This window comes from Nerophis lumbriciformis, linkage group LG11 (genome assembly GCF_033978685.3).
Source record: "Nerophis lumbriciformis linkage group LG11, RoL_Nlum_v2.1, whole genome shotgun sequence".
NCBI lineage: Eukaryota > Metazoa > Chordata > Actinopteri > Syngnathiformes > Syngnathidae > Nerophis > Nerophis lumbriciformis.
The window spans coordinates 28,428,814-28,452,684 of NC_084558.2; the positions used below are offsets into that span (position 1 = coordinate 28,428,814).

Consider the following 23,871-nt stretch of genomic DNA (forward strand, 5'->3'; position numbering starts at 1 on the left):
AAAAGTTGTAAGTTGAGAGATTTCAAAAGTCGTAAGTTACCTACTATAGAACAAATTTTAGGTTACTGAATATGGTAAAAGTTGGAAGTAAGCGAATATGGTAAAAGTTGCAATTGACCGAATATAGTAAAAGTCGTGTTAACAGAAATGGTAAAAGTTCTAAGCTACCAAACATGGTAAAAGTTGTAATTTACCGCATATGGTAAAAGTTTTAAGTTACCGAATATGATAAAAGTTGTAAGTTACCAAATATGGTCAAATTTCTTTGTTACTGAATATGGTAAAAGTTGTGTTATCAAAAACCTTAAAAGTTATCAGTTACAGAAAATGGTACAAGTTGTAAGGTACCAAATACAGTAAAACTTGTAGGTCACCAAATATGGTAACAGTCGTGTTACCAATAATGGTACAAGTTGTAAGTTATCAAATATCGTAAAAGTCGTAAGTTGCCAAAAATGGTAAAAGTCATAAGTTATCGGATATGGTAAAAGTTGTAAATTACCAAATATGGTAAATGTTTTCTTATCAAATATGGTTAAAGCTGTGTTGTCATAAATGGTGAAAGTTGTCAGTTTCAAAACATGGTAAAGTTTGTTAAGTTACCAAATATGGTAAAAGTTGTGTTACCAATAATGGTAAAAGTTATAATTTACTGCATACGGTAAAAGTCGTAAGTTACCAAAAATGGTCAAGGTTTTAAGTTACCGAATATGGTAAAAATGGTAAGTTACTGAATATGGTAAACATTCTAAGTTACCATACTGTACATAGTAAAAGTTAAAAGTTATCGAACGGAATATAGTAAAAGTTCTCATTTACCGAATATGGTAAAAGTTGCTAGTTACCAAACTGAATATAGTAAGAGTTGTAAGTTACAGAAAAAAACATAGTAAAAGTTGTAAGATACCGAATATAATAAAAGTTGGTAAAAAAAAAGAGACATCGAAACTTATTTATCGACCATTAACAGAATATTTTTTATCTGACAGTACCAGGATATTGTTATCGGACATTGCTATGATATTGTTATCGAAAATTACCAGCATATAGCTATCGAACATTACCAGAATTTTATTATCGAACGTTACTAGGATATTGTTATCGAAAATTACCGGGATATTATCGAACATTACCAGGATATCGTTTTTGAACATTTCCAGGATATCGTTATCGAACATTACCAAGATATGTTTATAGAACATTACCAGGATATTGTTATAGAACATTACCAGGATATTGTTTATTAAAATTTACCAGGATAATGTTATCAGACATTACCAGTATATTGTTATCAGACGTTAGCATGGCTAGTGTGCTGATGGGTACCTAACGTTGTGGCCAGTGCGTGCATGCTAATTGAGCATGCGTATGGCCGAGCTAGCTGGCTACATACAGAAAAAGGCCGCCAAGGAGAAAGGACAGCAGAAAGCATACGGTGAAAAGTTCAACTTTTGTCCGCATTCCCACTTGATATCAAGTTTGCACGTGGTAACAAGAAAGCCGTAAACACAGCACTGACACGTCACCTTGTAAACATTTCTAATGGCAAACAGTCCACATGTGCATAAAACTTTTAAAGAGGAACTGCAATTTTTTCTTATTTTGCCTATCGTTCACAATCATTATGATGATGGATGTATTTCTTTTTATGCATTCTAACACGTAAATAAACTTTACAATGGAGCCAATGGGAGGTCCTCTATTTCGCCCATAAAACTCAATAAATAACCATTCAATAAGTGCCAACAATACTCCATTTACATTTCATGACTTGAATATTAAGCAAGTATTAGTGATATTGTTTTTAAAAGCGCTAACGCAGACAAACTATTTATAGTAGCGCCGTTCCCAAGCTTATGTGCTAATGTTGACATGATCGACTGATCAGCTGTTTCCTCGTTTCCTTGCTCGTGGAAGTTTATTCCAAATCCTATATCAAGCCTCTCACCTGGATAGTAGAAGGATGAGGATAGATTCCGACAAATTAGTCAACTTTGGCATCCAATTCAAACCTGGAAATGGCGAGAACGACACAAAAAGGCGCTTGTTTACACCCCACTTTTCTTCTTGAGTATTATGAGTCATTCTTCATCTAAACGGGACTATAACAAGATTCTATCAGTCGGCATCCTGATGACAACAGACATTGTATAGTAAGTGATGTTTCATTATGTTTGTTGGCTCCCATGAAGTCTGCCGTGAGTAGTAATCAGTGATGTTGTTGAAATTGTTTTGAAATTAATGCGCAGCTTGTGATTAAAATGATCAAAATACGTAATTATTATTGTAAACTTACCCATTACTCCATTAAAAATATACTTAAGCATGTATATGAAACCTCAATGGAGGTGTTTGGATGTTTTTTAGGGGCGTTATAGGCAGAATAGTGTGACTCCAATAGGCTTCATTGTAAGTAGACTTTTGATAACATTTATTTACTATTTACAAACCCCGTTTCCATATGAGTTGGGAAATTGTGTTGGATGTAAATATAAACGGAATACAATGATTTGCAAATAATTTTCAACCCATATTCAGTTGAATATGCTACAAAGACAACATATTTGATGTTCAAACTGATAAACTTTGTTTCTTTTGCAAATAATCATTAACTTTAGAATTTGATGCCAGCAACATGTGATAAAGAAGTTGGGAAAGGTGGCAATAAATACTGATAAAGTTGAGGAATGCTCATCAAACACTTATTTGGAACATCCCACAGGTGAACAGGCAAATTGGGAACAGGTGGGTGCCATGATTGGGTATAAAAGTAGATTCCATGAAATGCTCCGTCATTCACAAACAAGGATGGGGTGAGGGTCACCACTTTGTCAACAAATGTGTAAGCAAATTGTTGAACAGTTTAAGAAAAACCTTTCTCAACCAGCTATTGCAAGGAATTTAGGGATTTCACCATCTACGGTCCGTAATATCATCAAAGAGTTCAGAGAATCTGGAGAAATCACTGCACGTAAGCAGCTAAGCCCATGACTTTCGATCCCTCAGGCTGTACTGCATCAACAAGCGACATCAGTGTGTAAAGGATATCACCACATGGGCTCAGGAACACTTCAGAAACCCACTGTCAGTAACTACAGTTGGTCGCTACATCTGTAAGTGCAAGTTAAAACTCTCCTATGCAAGGCAAAAACCGTTTATCAACAACACCCAGAAACGCCGTCGGCTTCGCTGGGCCTGAGCTCATCTAAGATGGACTGATACAAAGTGAAAAAGTGTTCTGTGGTCTGATGAGTCCACATTTCAAATTGTTTTTGGAAACTGTGGACGTCGTGTCCTCCGGACCAAAGAGGAAAAGAACCATCCGGATTGTTATAGGCGCAAAGTTGAAAAGCCAGCATCTGTGATGGTATGGGGGTGTATTGGTGCCCAAGACATGGGTAACTTACACATCTGTGGAGGCGCCATTAATGCTGAAAGGTACATACAGGTTTTGGAGCAACATATGTTGCCATCCAAGCAACGTTTCCATGGACGCCCCTGCTTATTTCAGCAAGACAATGCCAAGCCACGTGTTACATCAACTTGGCTTCATAGTAAAAGAGTGCAGGTACTAGACTGGCCAGCCTGTAGTCCAGACCTGTCTCCCATTGAAAATGTGTGGCGCATTATGAAGCCTAAAATACCACAACGGAGACCCCCGGACTGTTGAACAACTTAAGCTGTACATCAAGCAAGAATGAGAAAGAATTCCACCGGAGAAGCTTAAAAAATGTGTCTCCTCAGTTCCCAAACGTTTACTGAGTGTTGTTAAAAGGAAAGGCCATGTAACACAGTGGTGAACATGCCCTTTCCCAACTACTTTGGCACATGTTGCAGCCATGAAATTCTAAGTTAATAATTATTTGCAAAAAATAAAAAATAAAAGTTTATGAGTTTGAACATCAAATATCTTGTCTTTGTAGTGCATTCAAAAGAATTTACAAATCATTGTATTCCGTCTATATTTACATCTAACACAATTTCCCAACTCATATGGAAACGGGGTTTGTAGAATGCTTAAAAAAGAACAACATATATGTTCTTGTCTTACATAAGGATTGTGAATGACAGGCAAAATTCTCCTTTAAGGGAAACTAAGCTCTGCTTCTTCCCACTCCTTATCTATTGTAATAGGACACTGTAAAAATATGTTACATTGTAACTGTATGCATGTTCAAAATAAAATAATACCATAACTTGTAAAAATGTTTTTTTAATGAAACAGTACTCACCTTTCCATTGTATAAAGCTTCACCGTCAGCAAAGCCGTTCACCAGCATGGGCTGGTTGTCGTTTTCATCCAGAACCTTCTCCGGTACCGGTGGGGGCAAATCCTCTGGCTCCTCTGTGGGGTTCCCAGCGGGGGAGCTTCCGCTGCCGTTGTTGTCACCTGACCGCTGCTTGGCCTCCAGGTCGGCGCTGTGGCGGCTCTTCTTGTTGCGGTCCACCGAGGCGTATTCGGCCGTGCTGGGGCTGAGGTGGCCGTTGAGGAGGAGGGAGGCGCAAAGGGGCGGCTGGTGGTGGGCAGCGCTCAAGTCGGCCGTACCGTTGGTGAGGGCCAGCTTCTTCGGGGGGTACTTGAGCTCCTTGACCGTTTCATAGAGGGAGTCCTCGATGCTGATGTCGCGGGACGCCACCGCCATGTCTTTCACCACCTGGACAAAGGACAGATAATGTCCTTGACTGAGCCAATTAATAATGCCCCTAATCCAGAGGTCTTCAACAGGGGGTCTTCAACCAACACAGTACACAGAGGTACTGCGGAGACTATATTTAAAGTACCGGTATTTTTTTTTATATCCCCCCGCAATCTTTTGACAAATTCAGATTTCATTTAATACACATTAACATCAACCCAAAATAGCTTAACCTATTGTAACTATAACAATCTACAAGGTTAATGTAGTTTGCTTCTCTTTCTCCCCCTCCAGTTTTCTGCATTATTTCGTATCTCAAGTTATCATTACGTACATGTATTGTTGCATTTGAACAACTGTATTGTTGATAATAAAGGTAAAGTATTGGTATTGTTCATTATCAATAGCGCTATTTCTATTGGTATTTGTATTGCTCCATTTGTAGTGTAATAATGCTCATTGTCATTTCTGTATTATTTTTTATTTTCGCTAACTGCTTATTTGCTATTACTTTTACCATCATATTTGTACATGTCGTATTTGCTGATGTTGCTCTATTGTTGTTGTTGTTGTTGTTGTTGTGTTTGCTGTTGTTGTTTTTGTCTCTCTGTCTAATCCCCCTCTTGTCCCCACAATTTCCCCCTCTGTCTTCTTTTTTTTCTCTTTCTATCCCCTCCTGCTCCGGCCCGGCTGCACCAAATAATAATATAAATACATTTCCATCCATCCATCATTTAATAAAGTCAAATACAAATAAGGCTACAAGTGAAGTATCCTCCACTTCTCTTTTGTAAAGTAAATCTGAACAGCCGATATGGGCATCTACATCAACTATATGATTTGCCAGAGAAGCTGGACAGGACCAAATAAAAAATAAAAATAAATATTAACCCAACACATTGTAGTGTAGTTTAGAAATGACAGGGTGATGGCCACCCTACTCACTGTACATTGCAGGTTTAAAAGAAAAAAAAAATTGTACATATCATACTGTATGCCACGGTATGAACATTTCTTATCACGGTTAATGTGACCAAAATGAACACGGTTATCATTTTTATCGCGGTATTTTTACATGTGCTCAAAATTTTCTAAAAGTACTTATACCTAAATCTTTTGACTAAGTTTTATTTAAAAAAACAAACATCAAATTCAAAATGACGTACTTTGTAGACGAAACATTATTGTAGATGACTGTTTCATGTAACGACAGGTAGCGATTAACGATGCTAGATGACAGCTAGCGATTATCACACATGTTGACAGCTAGCGATTAACATGCTAGTTTCTAGCTAGCGATTAGCACTCTAGGTGGAAGCAAGCAATGAATGTGTTAGTTGCGAGTTAGCGATTAGCATGTTAGCTGCCATTTGGCGATTAGCGTGCTAGTTTTTCGGCGAGCAAATAGCCAGGTAGTTGCCGGCTGGCGGTTTGCGCGCTGGTTTTCAACTAGCAATTGGCACGCTAGTTGCCGTTAAGAAAATAATGTGCTAGTTGCCAGCCATTGATTAGCGCACTAGTTGCAAGCTGACGATTAGCGATGATAGCTGCCAGCAAGCGACTATCTTGCTAGTTACCAGCACTATGCTATATTACTTGAATATCTTACAAACCCCGTTTCCATATGAGTTGGGAAATTGTGTTAGATGTAAATATAAACGAAATACAATGATTTACAAATCCTTTTCAACCCATATTCAATTGAATGCACTACAAAGACAAGATATTTGATGTTCAAACTCATAAACTTTATTTTTTTTTGCAACTAATAATTAACTTACAATTTCATGACTGCAACACGTGCCAAAGTAGTTGGGAAAGGGCATGTTCACCACTGTGTTACATGGCCTTTCCTTTTAACAACACTCAGTAAACGTTTGGGAACTGAGGAGACACATTTTTTAAGCTTCTCAGGTGGAATTCTTTCCCATTCTTGCTTGATGTACAGCTTAAGTTGTTCAAGAGTCCGGGGGTCTCCGTTGTGGTATTTTAGGCTTCATAATGCGCCACACATTTTCAATGGGAGACAGGTCTGGACTATAGGCAGGCCAGTCTAGTACCCGCACTCTTTTACTATGAAGCCACGTTGATGTAACACGTGGCTTGGCATATTGTGTTGCTCCAAAACCTGTATGTACCTTTCAGCATTAATGGCGCCTTCACAGATGTGTAAGTTACCCATGTTTTGGGCACTAATACACCCCCATACCATCACAGATGCTGGCTTTTCAACTTTGCGCCTATAACAATCCGGATGGTTCTTTTCCTCTTTGGTCCGGAGGACACGACGTCCACAGTTTCCAAAAACAATTTGAAATGTGGACTCGTCAGACCACAGAACACTTTTCCACTTTGTATCAGTCCATCTTAGATGAGCTCAGGCCCAGCGAAGCCGATGGCGTTTCTGGGTGTTGTTGATAAATGGTTTTCGCCTTACATAGGAGAGTTTTAACTTGCACTTACAGATGTAGCGACCAACTGTAGTTACTGACAGTGGGTTTCTGAAGTGTTCCTGAGCCCATGTGGTGATATCCTTTACACACTGATGTCGCTTGTTGATGCAGTACAGCCTGAAGGATCGAAGGTCACGGGCTTAGCTGCTTACGTGCAGTGATTTCTCCAGATTCTCTGAACCCTTTGATGATATTACGGACCGTAGATGGTGAAATCCCTAAATTCCTTGCAATAGCTGGTTGAGAAAGGTTTTTCTTAAACTGTTCAACAATTTGCTCACGCATTTGTTGACAAAGTGGTGACCCTCGCCTCATCCTTGTTTGTGAATGACTGAGCATTTCATGGAATCTACTTTTATACCCAATCATGGCACCCACCTGTTCCCAATTTGCCTGTTCACCTGTGGGATGTTCCAAATAAGTGTTTGATGAGCATTCCTCAACTTTATCAGTATTTATTGCCACCTTTCCCAACTTCTTTGTCACGTGTTGCTGGCATCAAATTCTAAAGTTAATGATTATTTGCAAAAAAAAACAAAGTTTATCAGTTTGAACATCAAATATGTTGTCTTTGTAGCATATTCAACTGAATATGGGTTGAAAATGATTTGCAAATCATTGTATTCCGTTTATATTTACATCTAACACAATTTCCCTACTCATATGGAAACGGGGTTTGTAGTATTGCAAAACAACAAGGTACCTTTAGAACCACTTTAATTGAAAACACAATTTATACAGGATAAATAAGTAAGACAGGGGTGTTTAAACTATTTCCATGTACTGAAAAGTCAAAGCAAGGTCCATTTTGATATTTTTTATTCTGTAAAAAAATTACTAAAAAAACATATTTATTGTATCGTTAGAAAATGTAGTATCAGTGTCAGTAGTATTTGTATCAAAGTGTCAGACTTTCTCGTTACATTACGTCTTTCCACGCCATTGGTTGTGTTGGTGCTGTGTTGTACAATGAACTTGCTCAATACTTTCTCATGCACTCCAAATCATGATTCAAGTTAAAACATAAACCTGTTTATACATAGAGAATGAGAACAGACCTCATAGGTGCTGTCTCCTGCCGAAGGTGGGGCCGTGCCCCTGATGAGGGAGCTGTTGGGCGGGATGCTGGGGAGCTCGCGGTCCTGATGACACTTGGAGGACCTGTGCTCTGATTGGCTGGAAGCTATCTCCTCCGAGGGATGAGGGCTGCTGGCCCGTGTGTCTGTGAGGACTGGACACAGATACAGACTTTAGAACATCTCATTTGGGGAAGATGAGCTAACAAGGCCATGTGACATACTTGTACCGCTGGTTGGAGGTCCGTTGTGGGAGCTGCTGACGCCCACATCTGTCATGGGGCTGTCGGGCGACTGGCTGACGGTCTCTTTATCCGACGTCTTGCAGGACATTAAAAGTAGTGTCAGTATTTTGTGTGTCTAGTATCGCTTTTGTGGTCTATTAAAAGCAGTTTGTTTTGGTCTAAATAAATGGGTGAGCTGTGCAACACTTTTAAGTGAAAAAAAAGGTTGACAAAAGAAAAGGAGGGTCTGCTAATCAGGGAGAAATACTGCCATGAGGCCTGATAACAAGCAGCCTGAGAAGCTCTCATATAGTTCAAATGAGGACAGGCGCTTTGTTCCACTGCTGTTTTTCGTCAATAGAAGTGATAGGAAAGCCGTGTTAGGAGCGACACCTCATGGCCACATCACGTTATAGCAGCTCTACAGTCAATTACGTCATTTTTAACTCACGGTAGTTCAGGGACCAAAATGAAGTTTTCATTGTTCCAGTCTCCTAATGCGGCACACACTTGTTTAAATGACATCATAGGACGGTGAAAATGACAATCCTGTCAGTTTGTAAGAGATGTGCAAGGAGGCATTCTGCAACAATTTGTGCTTTGTCTTAAAGGAAATAAAGATGATTAATATATATATATATATATATATATATACATACACACACACTATATTGCCAAAAGTATTTGGTCACCTGCCTTGACTCACATATGAACTTGAAGTGCCATCCCATTCCTAACCCATAGGGTTCAATATGATGTCGGTCCACCTTTTGCAGCTAATACAGCTTGAACTCTTCTGGGAAGGCTGTCCACAAGGTTGCGGAGTGTGTTTATAGGAATTTTCGACCATTCTTCCAAAAGCGCATTGGTGAGGTCACACACTGATGTTGGTCGAGAAGGCCTGGCTCTCAGTCTCCGTTCTAATTCATCCCAAAAGTGTTCTATCGGGTTCAGGACAGGACTCTGTGCAGGCCAGTCACGTTCATCCACACCAGACTCTGTCATCCATGTCTTTATGGACCTTGCTTTGTGCACTGGTGCACAGTTATGTTGGAAGAGGAAGTGGCCCGCTCCAAACTGTTCCCACAAGGTTGGGAGCATGGAATTGTCCAAAATGTTTCGGCATCCTGGAGTATTCAAAATTCCTTTCACTGGAATCAAGGGGCCAAGCCCAACTCCTGAAAAACAACACCACACCATAATTCCTCCTCCACCAAATTTCACACTTGGCACAATGCAGTCCGAAATGTACCGTTCTCCTGGCAACCTCCAAACCCAGACTCGTCCATCAGATTGCCAGATGGAAAAGCATGATTCATCACTCCAGAGAACGCGTCTCCACTGCTCTAGAGTCCAGTGGTGACGTGCTTTACACCACTGCATCCGACGCTTTGCATTGAACTTGGTGATGTATGGCTTAGATGCAGCTGCTCGGCCATGGAAACCCATTCAATGAAGCTCTCTGCGTACTGTACGTGGGCTAATTGGAAGGTCACATGAAGTTTGGAGCTCTGTAGCAACTGACTGTGCAGAAAGTCTTTGCACTATGCGCTTCAGCATCTGCTGACCCCTCTCTGTCGGTTTACGTGGCCTACCACTTTGTGGCTGAGTTGCTGTTGTTCCCAAACTCTTCCATTTTCTTATAATAAAGCCCACAGTTGACTTTGGAATATTTAGGAGCGAGGAAATTTCACAACTGGATTTTTTGCACAGGTGGCATCCTCTGACAGTTCCATGCTGGAAATCACTGAGCTCCTGAGAGCGGCCCAGTCTTTCACAAATGTTTGTAGAAACAGTCTCCATGCCTATGTGCTTGATTTTATACACCTGTGGTCGAGCCAAGTGATTAGGACACCGGATTCTGATCATTTCGATGGGTGGCCAAAGACTTTTGGCAATATAGTATATGTATATATATATATATATATATATATATATATATATATATATATATATACACATACAGTACATACATACACATATATATCCATCCATCCATTTTCTACCGCTTGTCCCTCTCGGGGTCGCGGGGGGTGCTGGAGCCTATCTCAGCTGCATTCAGGCGGAAGGCAGGGTACAACCTGGACAAGTCGCCACATCATCACAGGGCCAACACAGATAGACAGAAAACATTCACACTTACATTCACATACATATATATATATATATACACACACACATATATATATATATATATATATATATATACATATATATATACATATACACACATATATATATATATATATACATATACACATATATATATATATATATATATATATATATATATATATATATATACACACACACAATGTCATATAAAAAATATGTGTGTTATTATATTTTTTACATCACATTTTTTTAATGTTTCTACATTTAAAACATTTCCTTGTGGTCTATATAACATGTAATGGTAGTTCTTTGGTGAAAACTTTGCACAGATGTTTGACAAACCAATTTTCAATTAAATTTTGCTCCCTTTTAAAACAGCACGTTTTGAGAGTTGGAGTTGTTAGATGCAAATTAACCTGTCTTCACCATGCACCCTCACGTAGATGAGCCTTCGACCCTGCCCATCAATTTTTTTATTTATTTTGTTTTTGTACCTTTTTTGCTTTTATTGCGCACTATGGACTTAGGTGACCGCCATCTGTTTTGATTGACTTTCACCACAACACAACATCCCAGATGATATAGCAGATCTGTAGCTCACGTTTGTTGTCGGCACAAAGGAAGGAGGCGATGCCGGCGGACGAAAGCGAAAAAGGAAACCCGGCTGAAGTATAGGTCTGGAACTACACATGCTGACTAAGGTTAAACTTCTACCGAGTGTAACTTTCTAATGCTAGATCCCGGACGTATACATGTGTATATTGACAATAAAGGGCTTTTCTATTCCATATCATGTAAATACCTCAGCTGCGTGGCTGCTTTGAGTTGTAAACAATTAGTGGCTTAAGACTTTAAGGTACGCTACGAGCTACATCGCGAACGTAATAATGAATTTTATAACTTACTCATTCATTGCCAAACACAGTAGGAACTGATCTAATTCAAAGTATCCATCCATCCATCCATCCATCTTCCTCCGCTTATCCGAGGTCAGGTCGCGGGGGCAGCAGCTTAAGCAGGGAAGCCCAGACTTCCCTCTCCCCAGCCACTTCGTCCAGCTCTTCCTGTGGGACCCCGAGGCGTTCCCAGGCCAGCCGGGAGACATAGTCTTCCCAACGTGTCCTGGGTCTTCTCCGCGGCCTCCTACCGGTGGGACGTGCCCTAAACACCTCCCTTGGGAGGCGTTCGGGTGGCATCCTGACCAGATGCCCGAACCACCTCATCTGGCTCCTCTCGATGTGGAGGAGCAGCGGCTTTACTTTGAGCTCCTCCCGGATGGCAGAGCTTCTCACCCTATCTCTAAGGGAGAGCCCCGCCACCCGGCGGAGGAAACTCATTTCGGCCGCTTGTACCCGTGATCTTGTCCTTTCGGTCATAACCCAAAGCTCATGACCATAGGTGAGGATGGGAACGTAGATCGACCGGTAAATTGAGAGCTTTGCCTTCCGGCTCAGCTCCTTCTTCACCACAACGGATCGATACAGCGTCCGCATTACTGAAGACGCCGCACCGATCCGCCTGTCGATCTCACGATCCACTCTTCCCCCACTCGTGAACAAGACTCCGAGGTACTTGAACTCCTCCACTTGGGAAAAGATCTCCTCCCCAACCCGGAGATGGACTCGGACTTGGAGGTGCTGATTCTCATCCCAGTCGCTTCACACTCAGCTGCGAACCGATCCAGTGAGAGCTGAAGATCCTGGCCAGATGAAGCCATCAGGACCACATCATCTGCAAATAGCAGAGACCTAATCCTGCAGCCACCAAACCAGATCCCCTCAACGCCTTGACTGCGCCTAGAAATTCTGTCCATAAAAGTTATGAACAGAATCGGTGACAAAGGGCAGCCTTGGCGGAGTCCAACCCTCACTGGAAACGTGTCCGACTTACTACCGGCAATGCGGACCAAGCTCTGGCACTGATCATACAGGGAGCGGACTGCCACAATCAGACAGTCCGATACCCCGTACTCTCTGAGCACTCCCCAAAGGACTTCCCGAGGGACACGGTCGAATGCCTTCTCCAAGTCCACAAAACACATGTAGACTGGTTGGGCAAACTCCCATGCACCCTCAAGGACCCTGCCGAGAGTATAGAGCTGGTCCACAGTTCCACGACCAGGACGAAAACCACACTGTTCCTCCTGAATCCGAGGTTCGACTATCCGGCGTAGCCTCCTCTCCAGTACACCTGAATAGACCTTACCGGGAAGGCTGAGGAGTGTGATCCCACGATAGTTAGAACACACCCTCCGGTTACCCTTCTTAAAGAGAGGAACCACCACCCCGGTCTGCCAATCCAGAGGTACCGCCCCCGATGTCCACGCGATGCTGCAGAGTCTTGTCAACCAAGACAGCCCCACAGCATCCAGAGCCTTAAGGAACTCCGGGCGGATCTCATCTACCCCCGGGGCCTTGCCACCGAGGAGCTTTTTAACTACCTCAGCAACCTCAGCCCCAGATATAGGAGAGCCCACCACAGACTCCCCAGGCACTGCTTCCTCATAGGAAGACGTGTTGGTGGGATTGAGGAGGTCTTCGAAGTATTCCCTCCACCGATCCACAACATCCGCAGTCGAGGTCAGCAGAACACCATCCTCACCATACACGGTGTTGATAGTGCACTGCTTCCCCTTCCTGAGGCGGCGGATGGTGGACCAGAATTGCTTCGAAGCCGTCCGGAAGTCGTTTTCCATGGCCTCACCGAACTCCTCCCATGTCCGAGTTTTTGCCTCTGCGACCGCTGAAGCCGCACACCGCTTGGCCTGTCGGTACTTGTCCGCTGCCTCAGGAGTCCTATGAGCCAAAAGAACCCGATAGGACTCCTTCTTCAGCTTGACGGCATCCCTCACCGCCGGTGTCCACCAACGGGTTCTAGGATTACCGCCACGACAAGCACCAACTACCTTGCGGCCACAGCTCCAATCAGCCGCCTCGACAATAAAGGCGCGGAACATGGTCCATTCGGACTCAATGTCCAGCACCTCCCTCGTGACATGTTCAAAGTTCTTCCGGAGGTGGGAATTGAAACTCTCTCTGACAGGAGACTCTGCCAGACGTTCCCAGCAAACCCTCACAATGCGTTTGGGCCTGCCAGGTCTGTCCGGCATCCTCCCCCACCATCGCAGCCAACTCACCACCAGGTGGTGATCGGTAGAAAGCTCCGCCCCTCTCTTCACCCGAGTGTCCAAAACATGAGGCCGCAAATCCGATGACACAACTACAAAGTCGATCATGGAACTGCGGCCTAGGGTGTCCTGGTGCCAAGTGCACATATGGACACCCTTATGTTTGAACATGGTGTTTGTTATTGACAATCTGTGACGAGCACAAAAGTCCAATAACAAAACACCACTCGGATTCAGATCCGGGCGGCCATTCTTCCCAATCACGCCTCTCCAGGTTTCACTGTCGCTGCCAACATGAGCATTGAAGTCTCCCAGTAGAACGAGGGAAACACCCGGGGGCGCACTCTCAAGTACTCCCTCGAGTGAATCCAAAAAGGGTGGGTACTCTGAGCTGCGGTTTGGCGCATAAGCGCAAACCACAGTCAGGACCCGTTCCCCCACCCGAAGGCGGAGGGAAGCTACCCTCTCGTCCACCGGGTTGAACTCCAATGTGCAGGCTCTGAGCCGGGGGGAAACAAGAATTGCCACCCCAGCCCGTCGCCTCTCACTGCCGGCAACGCCAGAGTGGAAGAGAGTCCAGCCCCTCTCGAGAGAACTGGTTCCAGAGCCCTTGCTGTGCGTCGAAGTGAGTCCTACTATATCTAGCCGGAACTTCTCCACCTCGCGCACTAGCTCAGGCTCCTTCCCCCCCAGCGAGGTGACGTTCCACGTCCCAAGAGCTAGCTTCTGTAGCCAAGGATCGGACCGCCAAGTGCCCTGCCTTCGGCTGCCGCCCAGCTCACATCGCACCCGACCTCTATGACCCCTGCTATGGGTGGTGAGCCCATTGGAGGGGGGACCCACGTTGCCTCTTCGGGCTGTGCCCGGCCGGGCCCATAATAATTCAAAGTAGTTTTTAGGAAAATAATTTTTATTTTGCCGGAGGACAGTAAGGGTATTGTCTTACAGTAGAAGGCTAAGCTAGCTACACAACAACTCGAGCTAACATTGCTGACGAATCAATCACACATTTCTAACTCACTGTTATTACCATAAATTCCGGACCATAAGCCGCTACTTTTCTCTTACACTTGGAACACTTCGGCTTATAAAGCTAATTTATGGATTTTTATTCGCTGGTGGTCATAGTGTAAATTATTGTATTTAAAAAAAACAAGCAAAATGACTGAGAGGCTGATTTATTGTTTGTGCTGTGGCACCATCTTTTGGACGAGTTTGCCCACTGCAGCTCCTTACAATTACCGGCAGGGATTTTTTCCCCCCAACCAAAGTGCTGTTCACTCTTCTGGCCGTCCATAGCGTTCTACTCGTATGGATTCTTCATTCATCCATCCAAGCAACATTTGTGAGTTTTACAATATAACTAAAACAATTCATACTTACCAAATCGTCCCATGTGTGATGTCTGTAGGAGTGTTTATGCATATTTGTATGTGCTATCGCAATGTAATGACGCTAGTGTCTGTGTTAGTATTATTAACTTACAACGGCATTGTTTTTGTATTGTTTCAGTTTCACAAATTCCACAGTCAACTCACCAAGACGTCTCCTTGGACTTATCAAGTCTGTTTAGCTGACTGGAGTGCTAGCTTCCGCAGCTAGTGGGTTCATGACGAGGACTTCTGTTTTGTTAGAGCAACCGTTTTACTGCCGTGTCACAGTCACCGTTTGGAAATAATTAAGGTATGTAAATAAACATTTACAGAATCTTACTGTGTAAACAACTCATTTTGCAACGTATATATCTGTGGCTTATAATCCGGTGCGGCTAATATAGGTAAATATAATTTTTTCTTCTAAAATTTAGTGGGTCCGGCCCATAGCCCGGTGCGCTCTATAGTCCGGAAAATACGGTAGTTAACGTTTCATTGTCTCCACCATTGCCATAAATGGTACTGACCGAGCCCGCCATCAAAAGAACATTTTTGGAAAACCCATATTAATTTTGAAAGTTTGTGGGTGAAGCAGGACTCTTCTTGGCATACACTCAAAGCGACTTCCTCACAGTTGAAGGCATATTGCAATGGAACAAAAAGTTAGCCAGGCACTTCTTACTTCTTGAGACTGGGGGTTTGAATATTGTCCTGAGTAGAGTTATACAATTAACAGCAACCCGCTGACAATGTTCCTAATTGGCGATGTCACCGATTGTGCACATTCCAAACGGACCGTTTGGAGGAAGCAGACAAGAAGGCAAGATTGTTTTATAATTATCTCCACAATTCCTCCACGCTTTGATTTCAAATGTTCGGGACTTATGCAGATCCCATTTTATAATTATCTCCGCAATGCCTCCACACTTTGATTTCAAATGTTCGGGACTAATGCAGATCCCAAAAGCACAACAGCAGGTACCCATAGGTAAGAACACTTGTTTTTGCATGATAGGGCTGCTTTAATCCATTGTTGTTTAAATTATCCTCGGTTCATTTATTTATGTTTTATGTGCATCATTTTATAATACTGAAGTGGCACTTTAAAAAAAACAAAAACGAATAACAGTTATTTTCACTGAGAAAAAAAACAACGTTTTGGAGAAAATATTTCTTATTTTCTCTACAATTGAAATTATATTTTTAAAATAGTTATTAGATTATTCAAATGTTTTATATCATTATACAATATTATTCATTTGTTTAACATACATATAATGAGATTCAACACAAAAAAATACAAAATACATTTAATATATAACAAATAATATACACAAATATGTATTAATGTGGTTGTAGTTCTCAGTAGGATACAGTGCAGTGTGCAACTATTGCAAACTACTATCATAAATATTAACATATTGTTTCAAATTGTTAAAAATCAAAACTGCATCACTATTGGGTTAAAAAAAAGCATGTACTCACTCCATCCATGAGGTCCACACGGTCGCACGCTGAATGCCCATTAGCTGCTTTTTTCTGCCTGGAAAAAAAATGTCAATGAAAAGTGAGCATTATTATCTTAAAAAATAAACCGTTTTTGATCCAGGTTTTGTATTGGATGTCATTGATGCAGGTGTACCTAATGTTGTGTCTTACCCATGACAGCTGGTGCACAGCAGCAGCATGACGGTCACCAGTAGCAGGGTGGCGAGGGTGCTCAGGGTAACCACCAGGACCAGCTGCCCACCGCCCAGCATGTCCGCCACCGCCCCGCCCTCCGCGGCTGCCGCCACTGACCCTGACCCGACCACGCCCGCCTCCGGCCCCCACCACACTCCAGTCAGCACTGGAGCCATGACGCATCACACCAAGGGAGGAGGAGACATCGGACTGGAGGCCCCGCCTAGAGACAAAGGAAGGGGAAAAACAGCATCCTGTCACATAGAGGATCTTTGACAGCGTTTTAAGCAAGAGCTTCTTTAAAATACAACAGAGTGCTCCTTTCATATAGAGGATCTTAGTCAGCGTTTTTGAAATAGGTCATTAAAAACATCACAGTGCTCCTGTCATAAACAGGATCTTAGATTGACATGTTTGCAATATATCCTTTAAAACAGCAGACTGATCCCGTCATTTAGAGGATCTCTGATTCACGTTTTTGCAGTAAGTCTTTAAAAACAATAAAGAGCTCCTGTCATAAGGACTTTTGACTCACATTTGTGCAATAGATTCTTAAAAACAGCCAAATGATCCTGTCATATAGAGCAGTGGTCCCCAAACTTTTTTGCACCACGGACCGGTTTATTGTAGGCATTATTTTCAGGGACCGGCTTTCCACTTGTGCCAGATAAATACAGCAAAAATAAGTGCATGAAAAATACAACTCACTATAACGCTGAATTAGTGTGAGACCAGGGCTTCAGAATCAGAATCAGAATCAGAAATACTTTAATAATCCCCAAGGAGAAATGAACATTTTCAGCACAATCCCATTCAAGAGTAGACAAACATTACAGGGAGACAGAACAGGATCGCTGACGGGTCTGCCAACTTCCGGCGCCCCTTACAAAAAAGGTGAGAAAGAGGGAGGAAGGGGGGGTGAGAAAAAAAAAATCAGTCTATGCCTGGGCCCCTGGAAAGGGGGTCCAGACTGAGGCCAAGGAAGAAGAAAAAAACCTCTTAGCCATAGCACACAAAAACATGTGTGTAAGAGGGAAACATCAAACAACAAAGAACAAAAAGGACATTAAAGACATTAAAAGAGCAGAGCTGATGCAACCATCCACTTCTACACACAGCCACAAAAGTAAAACAACAAAAAAACATATACTGTGGTAAACCTCTGCGGTGTTCCACGCCATCGTCTGCTGGGGTGGGAGGAGCATGGCCAGAGACAGGAGCAGACCCAACAAAGCAGCCAAGAGAGTCGACTCCACTCTCGGCCATTGTCCAGTCTGCACGGATGCGCGAGACACATGGATGCGTTGAAGGAGACCGAAGTGTCCGATACCTGCTCATTCAGCCAAGACACTGTGAAGCCCGTCCGTCCCTGCGCTCAGCGCTAGCTCCGCAGCCTTGTCTCTACATCAGCATCTCCTCCAGTCTCTCCAAACGGACTCTGGTGTGGCAGAGACCCAGCAGCTGGTCTCCATGGCCAAAAGACTCCCGGGAGGCAGATCCAGAAGTTCACAAAAAAGCACTGCAGAAGTCACAAAAGTGCCATCCCTTGTCACACAGTCCCAAAGGGTCCCCAACCAAAAGGCAAAAAATATAAATTAAATTAAATCAAAAAAACACATGTGTCACGGCCAGGGCGCATTGGAATGCGTCCTCATCCTTGCGCGCTGCAAGCACCGCGGGACATGCCTACGACTGTGGCGCACATCCAGGGATGCGCCGCGCGCGTCTCCGCCCTTCAGCTGCCGCCAGCTGCAATCACTTACCGGCAATCATCACACTTGCCTGGAATGAAGGAGCTGCCTTCATAAGCCTGGACGTCTTGGCATGCCGGGGCCGGAATATAGTCTTCAGTTGGTGTTCATTCCGTGTGCATCCCCGAGTCAAGCTGTGCGTCTTGTGCTCCCGGATCTTCCCTGCCTGCCCCGTGCTTCCTGGTTTCTCGACTCCTCGCTCGCCCCGGACTACTACGACGACTCGCTCCTGCCTCTCAACCACGCTTCCGCCCCTGGACCACCCTTGTCTGACAGCCCCGCTCCTCTCAACACGCACCTCCAACACTTACGGTAAAACGTTCCAGTTAAATACTACACATAGTCTTACACCTTACACACTCTTGGATTTTTGTCACACTCCATTTCCTTAGTTCGTATATTTAGTATTGTTTTATTATTATATATATTTGGACTATATATATAATAAATGGTTGAACAGTACTTCCCTCTAGTGTCTGTCGCCGTCACCTCCCCTGCAAACCTCAACAGTATATTCCGGCCAATTGATTAGGGACCTGACGGCACAGTTCCTTAGCCCCGCCCCCAGTGACTTTAGCCCTGCCCCCAGTGGAAAAAAATGTTCACTTCCCTTTTTTTTTCTTTTTCTTTTTGCCCCTCTCAGGATGTCTTTTTCTTTTACCGCCACCCTGGACAAATTTTCTAGCCCTCAACACTCCTTCAAGGGACTGTTTAACTCCAATATGGGAATGAAGGAATGTACCCGTCGCCTGGACACCCTCCTCCCACCCTTAGTGACAGTCCCTCAGTCAGCTGGTAGCGTCTGGCATCCGCGTTGGGAGGTGGGGGGGGGGGGGGGTAGTACTAGTCTCTTCCATTTTAGCACTGGTGGCTGTTCTGATGGGGTAGCAAAGCTGAACCCAGACAGGCTACCACCTGCCAGTACTAGTCTCTTCCATTTTAGCACTGGTGGCTGTTCTGATGTGGTAGCACAGCTGAACCCAGACAGGCTACCACCTGCCAGACAAATACCCCCTGTCTTCTGTTTTTCCCAGCCGCAGCCACCAGTCCCCCGGCTAGCCTCCGAGCTAGCACCAGTCACCAAGCTAGCCTCCGAGCTAGCACCAGTCACCAAGCTAGCCTCCGAGCTAGCACCAGCCACCAAGCTAGCCTCCGAGCTAGCACCAGCCACCAAGCTAGCCTCTGAGCTAGCACCAGCCACCAAGATACCATCCAAGCTAGCACCAGCCACCAAGCTAGCCTCCGAGCTAGCACCAGTCACCAAGCTGGCCCCTGCGTCTCCACCAGCTCCCAGGCTGGCCCCCGCGTCTCCACCAGCTCCCAGGCTGCCCCCCGCATCTCCACCAGCTCCCAGGCTGGCCTTGACCTCTGCGCCTCGGCCAGCAGCGCCGACCTCTGCTCCGCCGACCTCTGCGCCTCGGCCAGCAGCATTGGCTTCAGCACCTCGGCCAGCTCCTCAGCTGCCCTCCTCGTCTCCGGCTCCGATGACGTCTGCTGCTTCCACGCCTCCGACGACATCGTCCTCCTTGACTCTGGCTCCGACGACATCGTCCTCCTCGACTCTGGCTCCAAGGTCTTCATCCTACTCGTCTTTGGCGGGCCTTTCCACGGCGCCGCCTGCTCCCTTGTCTCCTGCATCGTCGCTACCGCGACCTCCGGCTGGCCGGCCGCAAAGGCAGCCAACAGGCGCCCGCACACGGCGCCCTCTGTGGCCAGGGCAGGGACACTTTCTGCGCCAACAGCAACGCCCAAAACATGAATATGTTTCCCGTAGGCTGCTGTGGTTCTGGCGCCACTCGCGTCTGCCCTCTGGACGTCCAAGAAGGTGGTTGTTCCTTGGTCGTCCACCTCGCAGGCTGCTGCGGCGTTCTACTCGCCGCCGCCGCCACCAGACTCGTCCCCGCTGGATTCGGGGACACTTGGGACGACGACCAACCTCTAGTTCACCCCTCCACCCTCCCTTGACTTTTGACCTCTGTGTTCTCGTGGTTCCTGCTAGAGGACATCTGGGAGCTGTCCATAAGGAGGGGGATACTGTCACGGCCAGGGCGCATTGGAATGCGTCCTCATCCTTGCGCGCTGCAAGCACCGCGGGACACGCCTACGACTGTGGCGCACATCCAGGGACGCGCCGCGCGCGTCTCTGCCCTGCAGCTGCCGCCAGCTGCAATCACTTACCGGCAATCATCACACCTGCCTGGAATGAAGGAGCTGCCTTCATAAGCCTGGACGTCTTGGCATGCCGGGGCCGGAATATAGTCTTCAGTTGGTGTTCATTCCCTGTGTGCATCCCCGAGTCAAGCTGTGCGTCTTGTGCTCCCGGATCTTCCCTGCCTGCCCCGTGCTTCCTGGTTTCTCGACTCCTCGCTCGCCCCGGACTACGACGACTCGCTCCTGCCTCTCGACCACGCTTCCGCCCCTGGACCACCCTTGTCTGACAGCCCCGCTCCTCTCAACACGCACCTCCAACACTTACGGTAAAACGTTCCAGTTAAATACTACACATAGTCTTACACCTTGCACACTCTTGGATTTTTGTCACACTCCATTTCCTTAGTTCGTATATTTAGTATTGTTTTATTATTATATATATTTGGACTATATATATAATAAATGGTTGAACAGTACTGTCCTCTAGTGTCTGTCGCCGTCACCTCCCCTGCAAACCTTAACAACATGAAAACAAGAGGGAAACACAAAAGGATGACACAAGAGCACAGAGCTCCTGCCAACTTGGAAAAAACGTTTCTTGTTTCTTGTTTCTTCAAGTTTCTTGTTTCTTTGCAATGAGATGCAGATGGAAATCAGCCTTTGGCTACAATCTGTCACATTTATATTTTATATGTTCATTAATGTGCATTGTATCATGTCACAAAGCTATAACAAATATAACAAATGGCATCTTCCTATGAGGAGTTTTATTGTACATCTATTAACAAGCTTATTAGTGTGTCTAGTGGGACAGGCGAAAGTTAAGTCGGAGAAAATGCAGTCGTTTACAAATTATTTAATGTTTCTCTGCGGCCTGGTAGCAAATGCGTGTTAGGGGACCACTGATATAGAGGAATTTTGACTCACATGTTTGCAATAGATCCTTAAAAAGAGCAGAATGCCCCTGTCACATAGAGTATCTTTGACTAACATGTTTTCAATAGATAATTAAAAACAACAGAATGATCCTGTCCTGTACAGCAGTGGTCCCTAACCTTCAATCCTGCGTGCTTACGGATTGTATCCCTGTAGACTGTATTGATCTATATTGATATATAATGTAGGAACCAGAAATATTAATAACAGAAAGAAACAACCCTTTTGTGCGAATGAGTGTGAATGAGTATAATTGGGGGAGGGAGTTTTTTTGGGTTGGTGCACTAATTGTAAGTGTATCTTTTGTTTTTTATGTTGATTTAATTAAAAAAAATATATATATACATATATATATTTTTTTTTTTTTAATTTCTTGTGCGGCCCGGTACCAATCGATCCACGGACCGGTACCAGGCAATGGCCCGGTGGTTGGGGACCACTGCTGTACAGGATCTTTGTTCAGTTTTGCAAACAGTCCTAAAAAAAGAGCAGAATGCACCTGTCATATAGAGGATCTTTGACCCACAGATTTGCAATAGGTCATTGAAAACAGCAGAATGATCCTATAATATACAGCAGGGGTGCTCATTACGTCGATCGCGATCTACCGGTCGATCTCGGGGGGTGTGTCAGTCGATCACCAGCCAGGCATTAAAAAAATAGTCCTAAAAATGAGCGATCATAAATCTTCACTATGACGTCACTTTCGTCACTTGATTGACATTCACGGCACCCGAGGGTCTTGAGATGACGCTGGCTGCTGCCAGCTCATTAAAATTACCGACTGGAAGGCGAGAAACACTTTATTTCAACAGACTCTGGCGCCGTACCTGTCGTCAAAACTCCAAAGACCGACTGCACAGTTGCACAATAAAAGCTCTGCTTCATCCTGCCTGCGCTACCAAAATAAGAGTCTCAGAAAGCTGGCGTGCACAAGCTAGCAAGCTACGGAGTTTGCCGACAATGTATTTCTTGTAAAGTGTATACAAAGGAGTACGGAAGCTGGACAAATAAGATGCCAAAAACCAACCACTTTCATGTGGTATTGGACAGAAAGGAGGACTTTTTTTCTCCTCCATTCGAAAATGCAGACGTTATCATCACCACTGTCTGATTCCTATCAATGCAAGTCATCATAATCAGGTAATACACCAACTTATATTCTTGTCTTCATTAAAGAAAGGAATCTATATGTGTTAAACATGCTTGTATTATCTTTAACCACCTTTAACTTGTTAACAATATTAACTATATGTGTTAAACATGCTTGTATTATCTTTAACCACCTTTAAGTTGTTAACAATATTAACTATATGTGTTAAACATGCTTGTATTATCTTTAACCACCTTTAAGTTGTTAACAATATTAACTATATGTGTTAAACATGCTTGTTTTATCTTTAACCACCTTTAAGTTGTTAACAATATTAACTATTTGTGTTAAACATGCTTGTATTATTTTTAACCACCTTTAACTTGTTAACAATATTAACTATATGTGTTAAACATGCTTGCATTATCTTTAAACACCTTTAACTTGTTAACAATATTAACTATATGTATTAAACATACTTGTGTTATCATTAAACACCTTTAATGTAATAACAATATTAACTATATGTGCTAAACATGCTTGCATTATCATTAAACACCTTTAACTTGTTAACAAAAACATATATTTCATAAATAAGTAAATATAAATTATATATATGAATGAGGTAGATCCCCATGACTTGATCAATTGAAAAGTAGCTCGCCTGCAGAAAAAGTGTGAGCACCCCTGATATATGGGATCTTTGGCCCACATTTTTGCAAATGGTCATTAAAAACATCACAGTGCTCCTGTCATATAGAGGATCTTTGACTCACATTTTTGCAATCGATTTTTAAAAACAGCCGAATGATCCTGTCATATAGAAGATTTTTTGACTCACATGTTTGCAATAGATCATTAAAAAGAGCAGAATGCCCCTGTCACATAGAGTATCTTTGACCCACATTTTTGCAATAGGTCCTTAAAAACATCAGAGTGCTCCTGTCATAAAGAGGATATTTGACACACAATAGGTCCTTAAAACCATCACAATGCTCCTGTTTTATAGAGGATCTTTGGGTCACATTTTAGTAATAGGTTTTTGAAACATCAGAGTGCTCCTGTAATAGAAAGGATTGCACATTTGTGTAAAAGGTCCCTAAAAAAGCGGTTCTCTCACATAATGTACATAATCTTTGACTACTTTTGGCTCATGTTTGTGCAGCAAGTCCAGCAATTACAATTAATTGTAAAAAAATAAAAAAGGTGGACGCATTTTTTATTTCTTAGATTTTTTTTAAACATTATTATT

General features: G+C 43.6%; 1 protein-coding gene across 3 annotated transcripts in view; it reads right to left on the reverse strand.

The window, feature by feature from the left end:
• Positions 1–23,871, reverse strand: part of pag1 (phosphoprotein membrane anchor with glycosphingolipid microdomains 1) — an 83,981-nt gene that overhangs the window by 16,204 nt on the left and 43,906 nt on the right. For all 3 annotated transcript variants that reach the window (XM_061966914.1, XM_061966915.1, XM_061966916.1), the window contains 5 exons: positions 16,665–16,911; positions 16,491–16,548; positions 8,391–8,487; positions 8,149–8,321; positions 4,233–4,655 (listed from right to left, as the gene is read on the reverse strand). In XM_061966914.1, coding sequence (XP_061822898.1) covers positions 4,233–4,655; positions 8,149–8,321; positions 8,391–8,487; positions 16,491–16,548; positions 16,665–16,864 — 951 coding nt within the window. In that variant the 5' untranslated portion in view covers positions 16,865–16,911. The remainder of the gene's footprint in view (positions 1–4,232; positions 4,656–8,148; positions 8,322–8,390; positions 8,488–16,490; positions 16,549–16,664; positions 16,912–23,871) is intronic.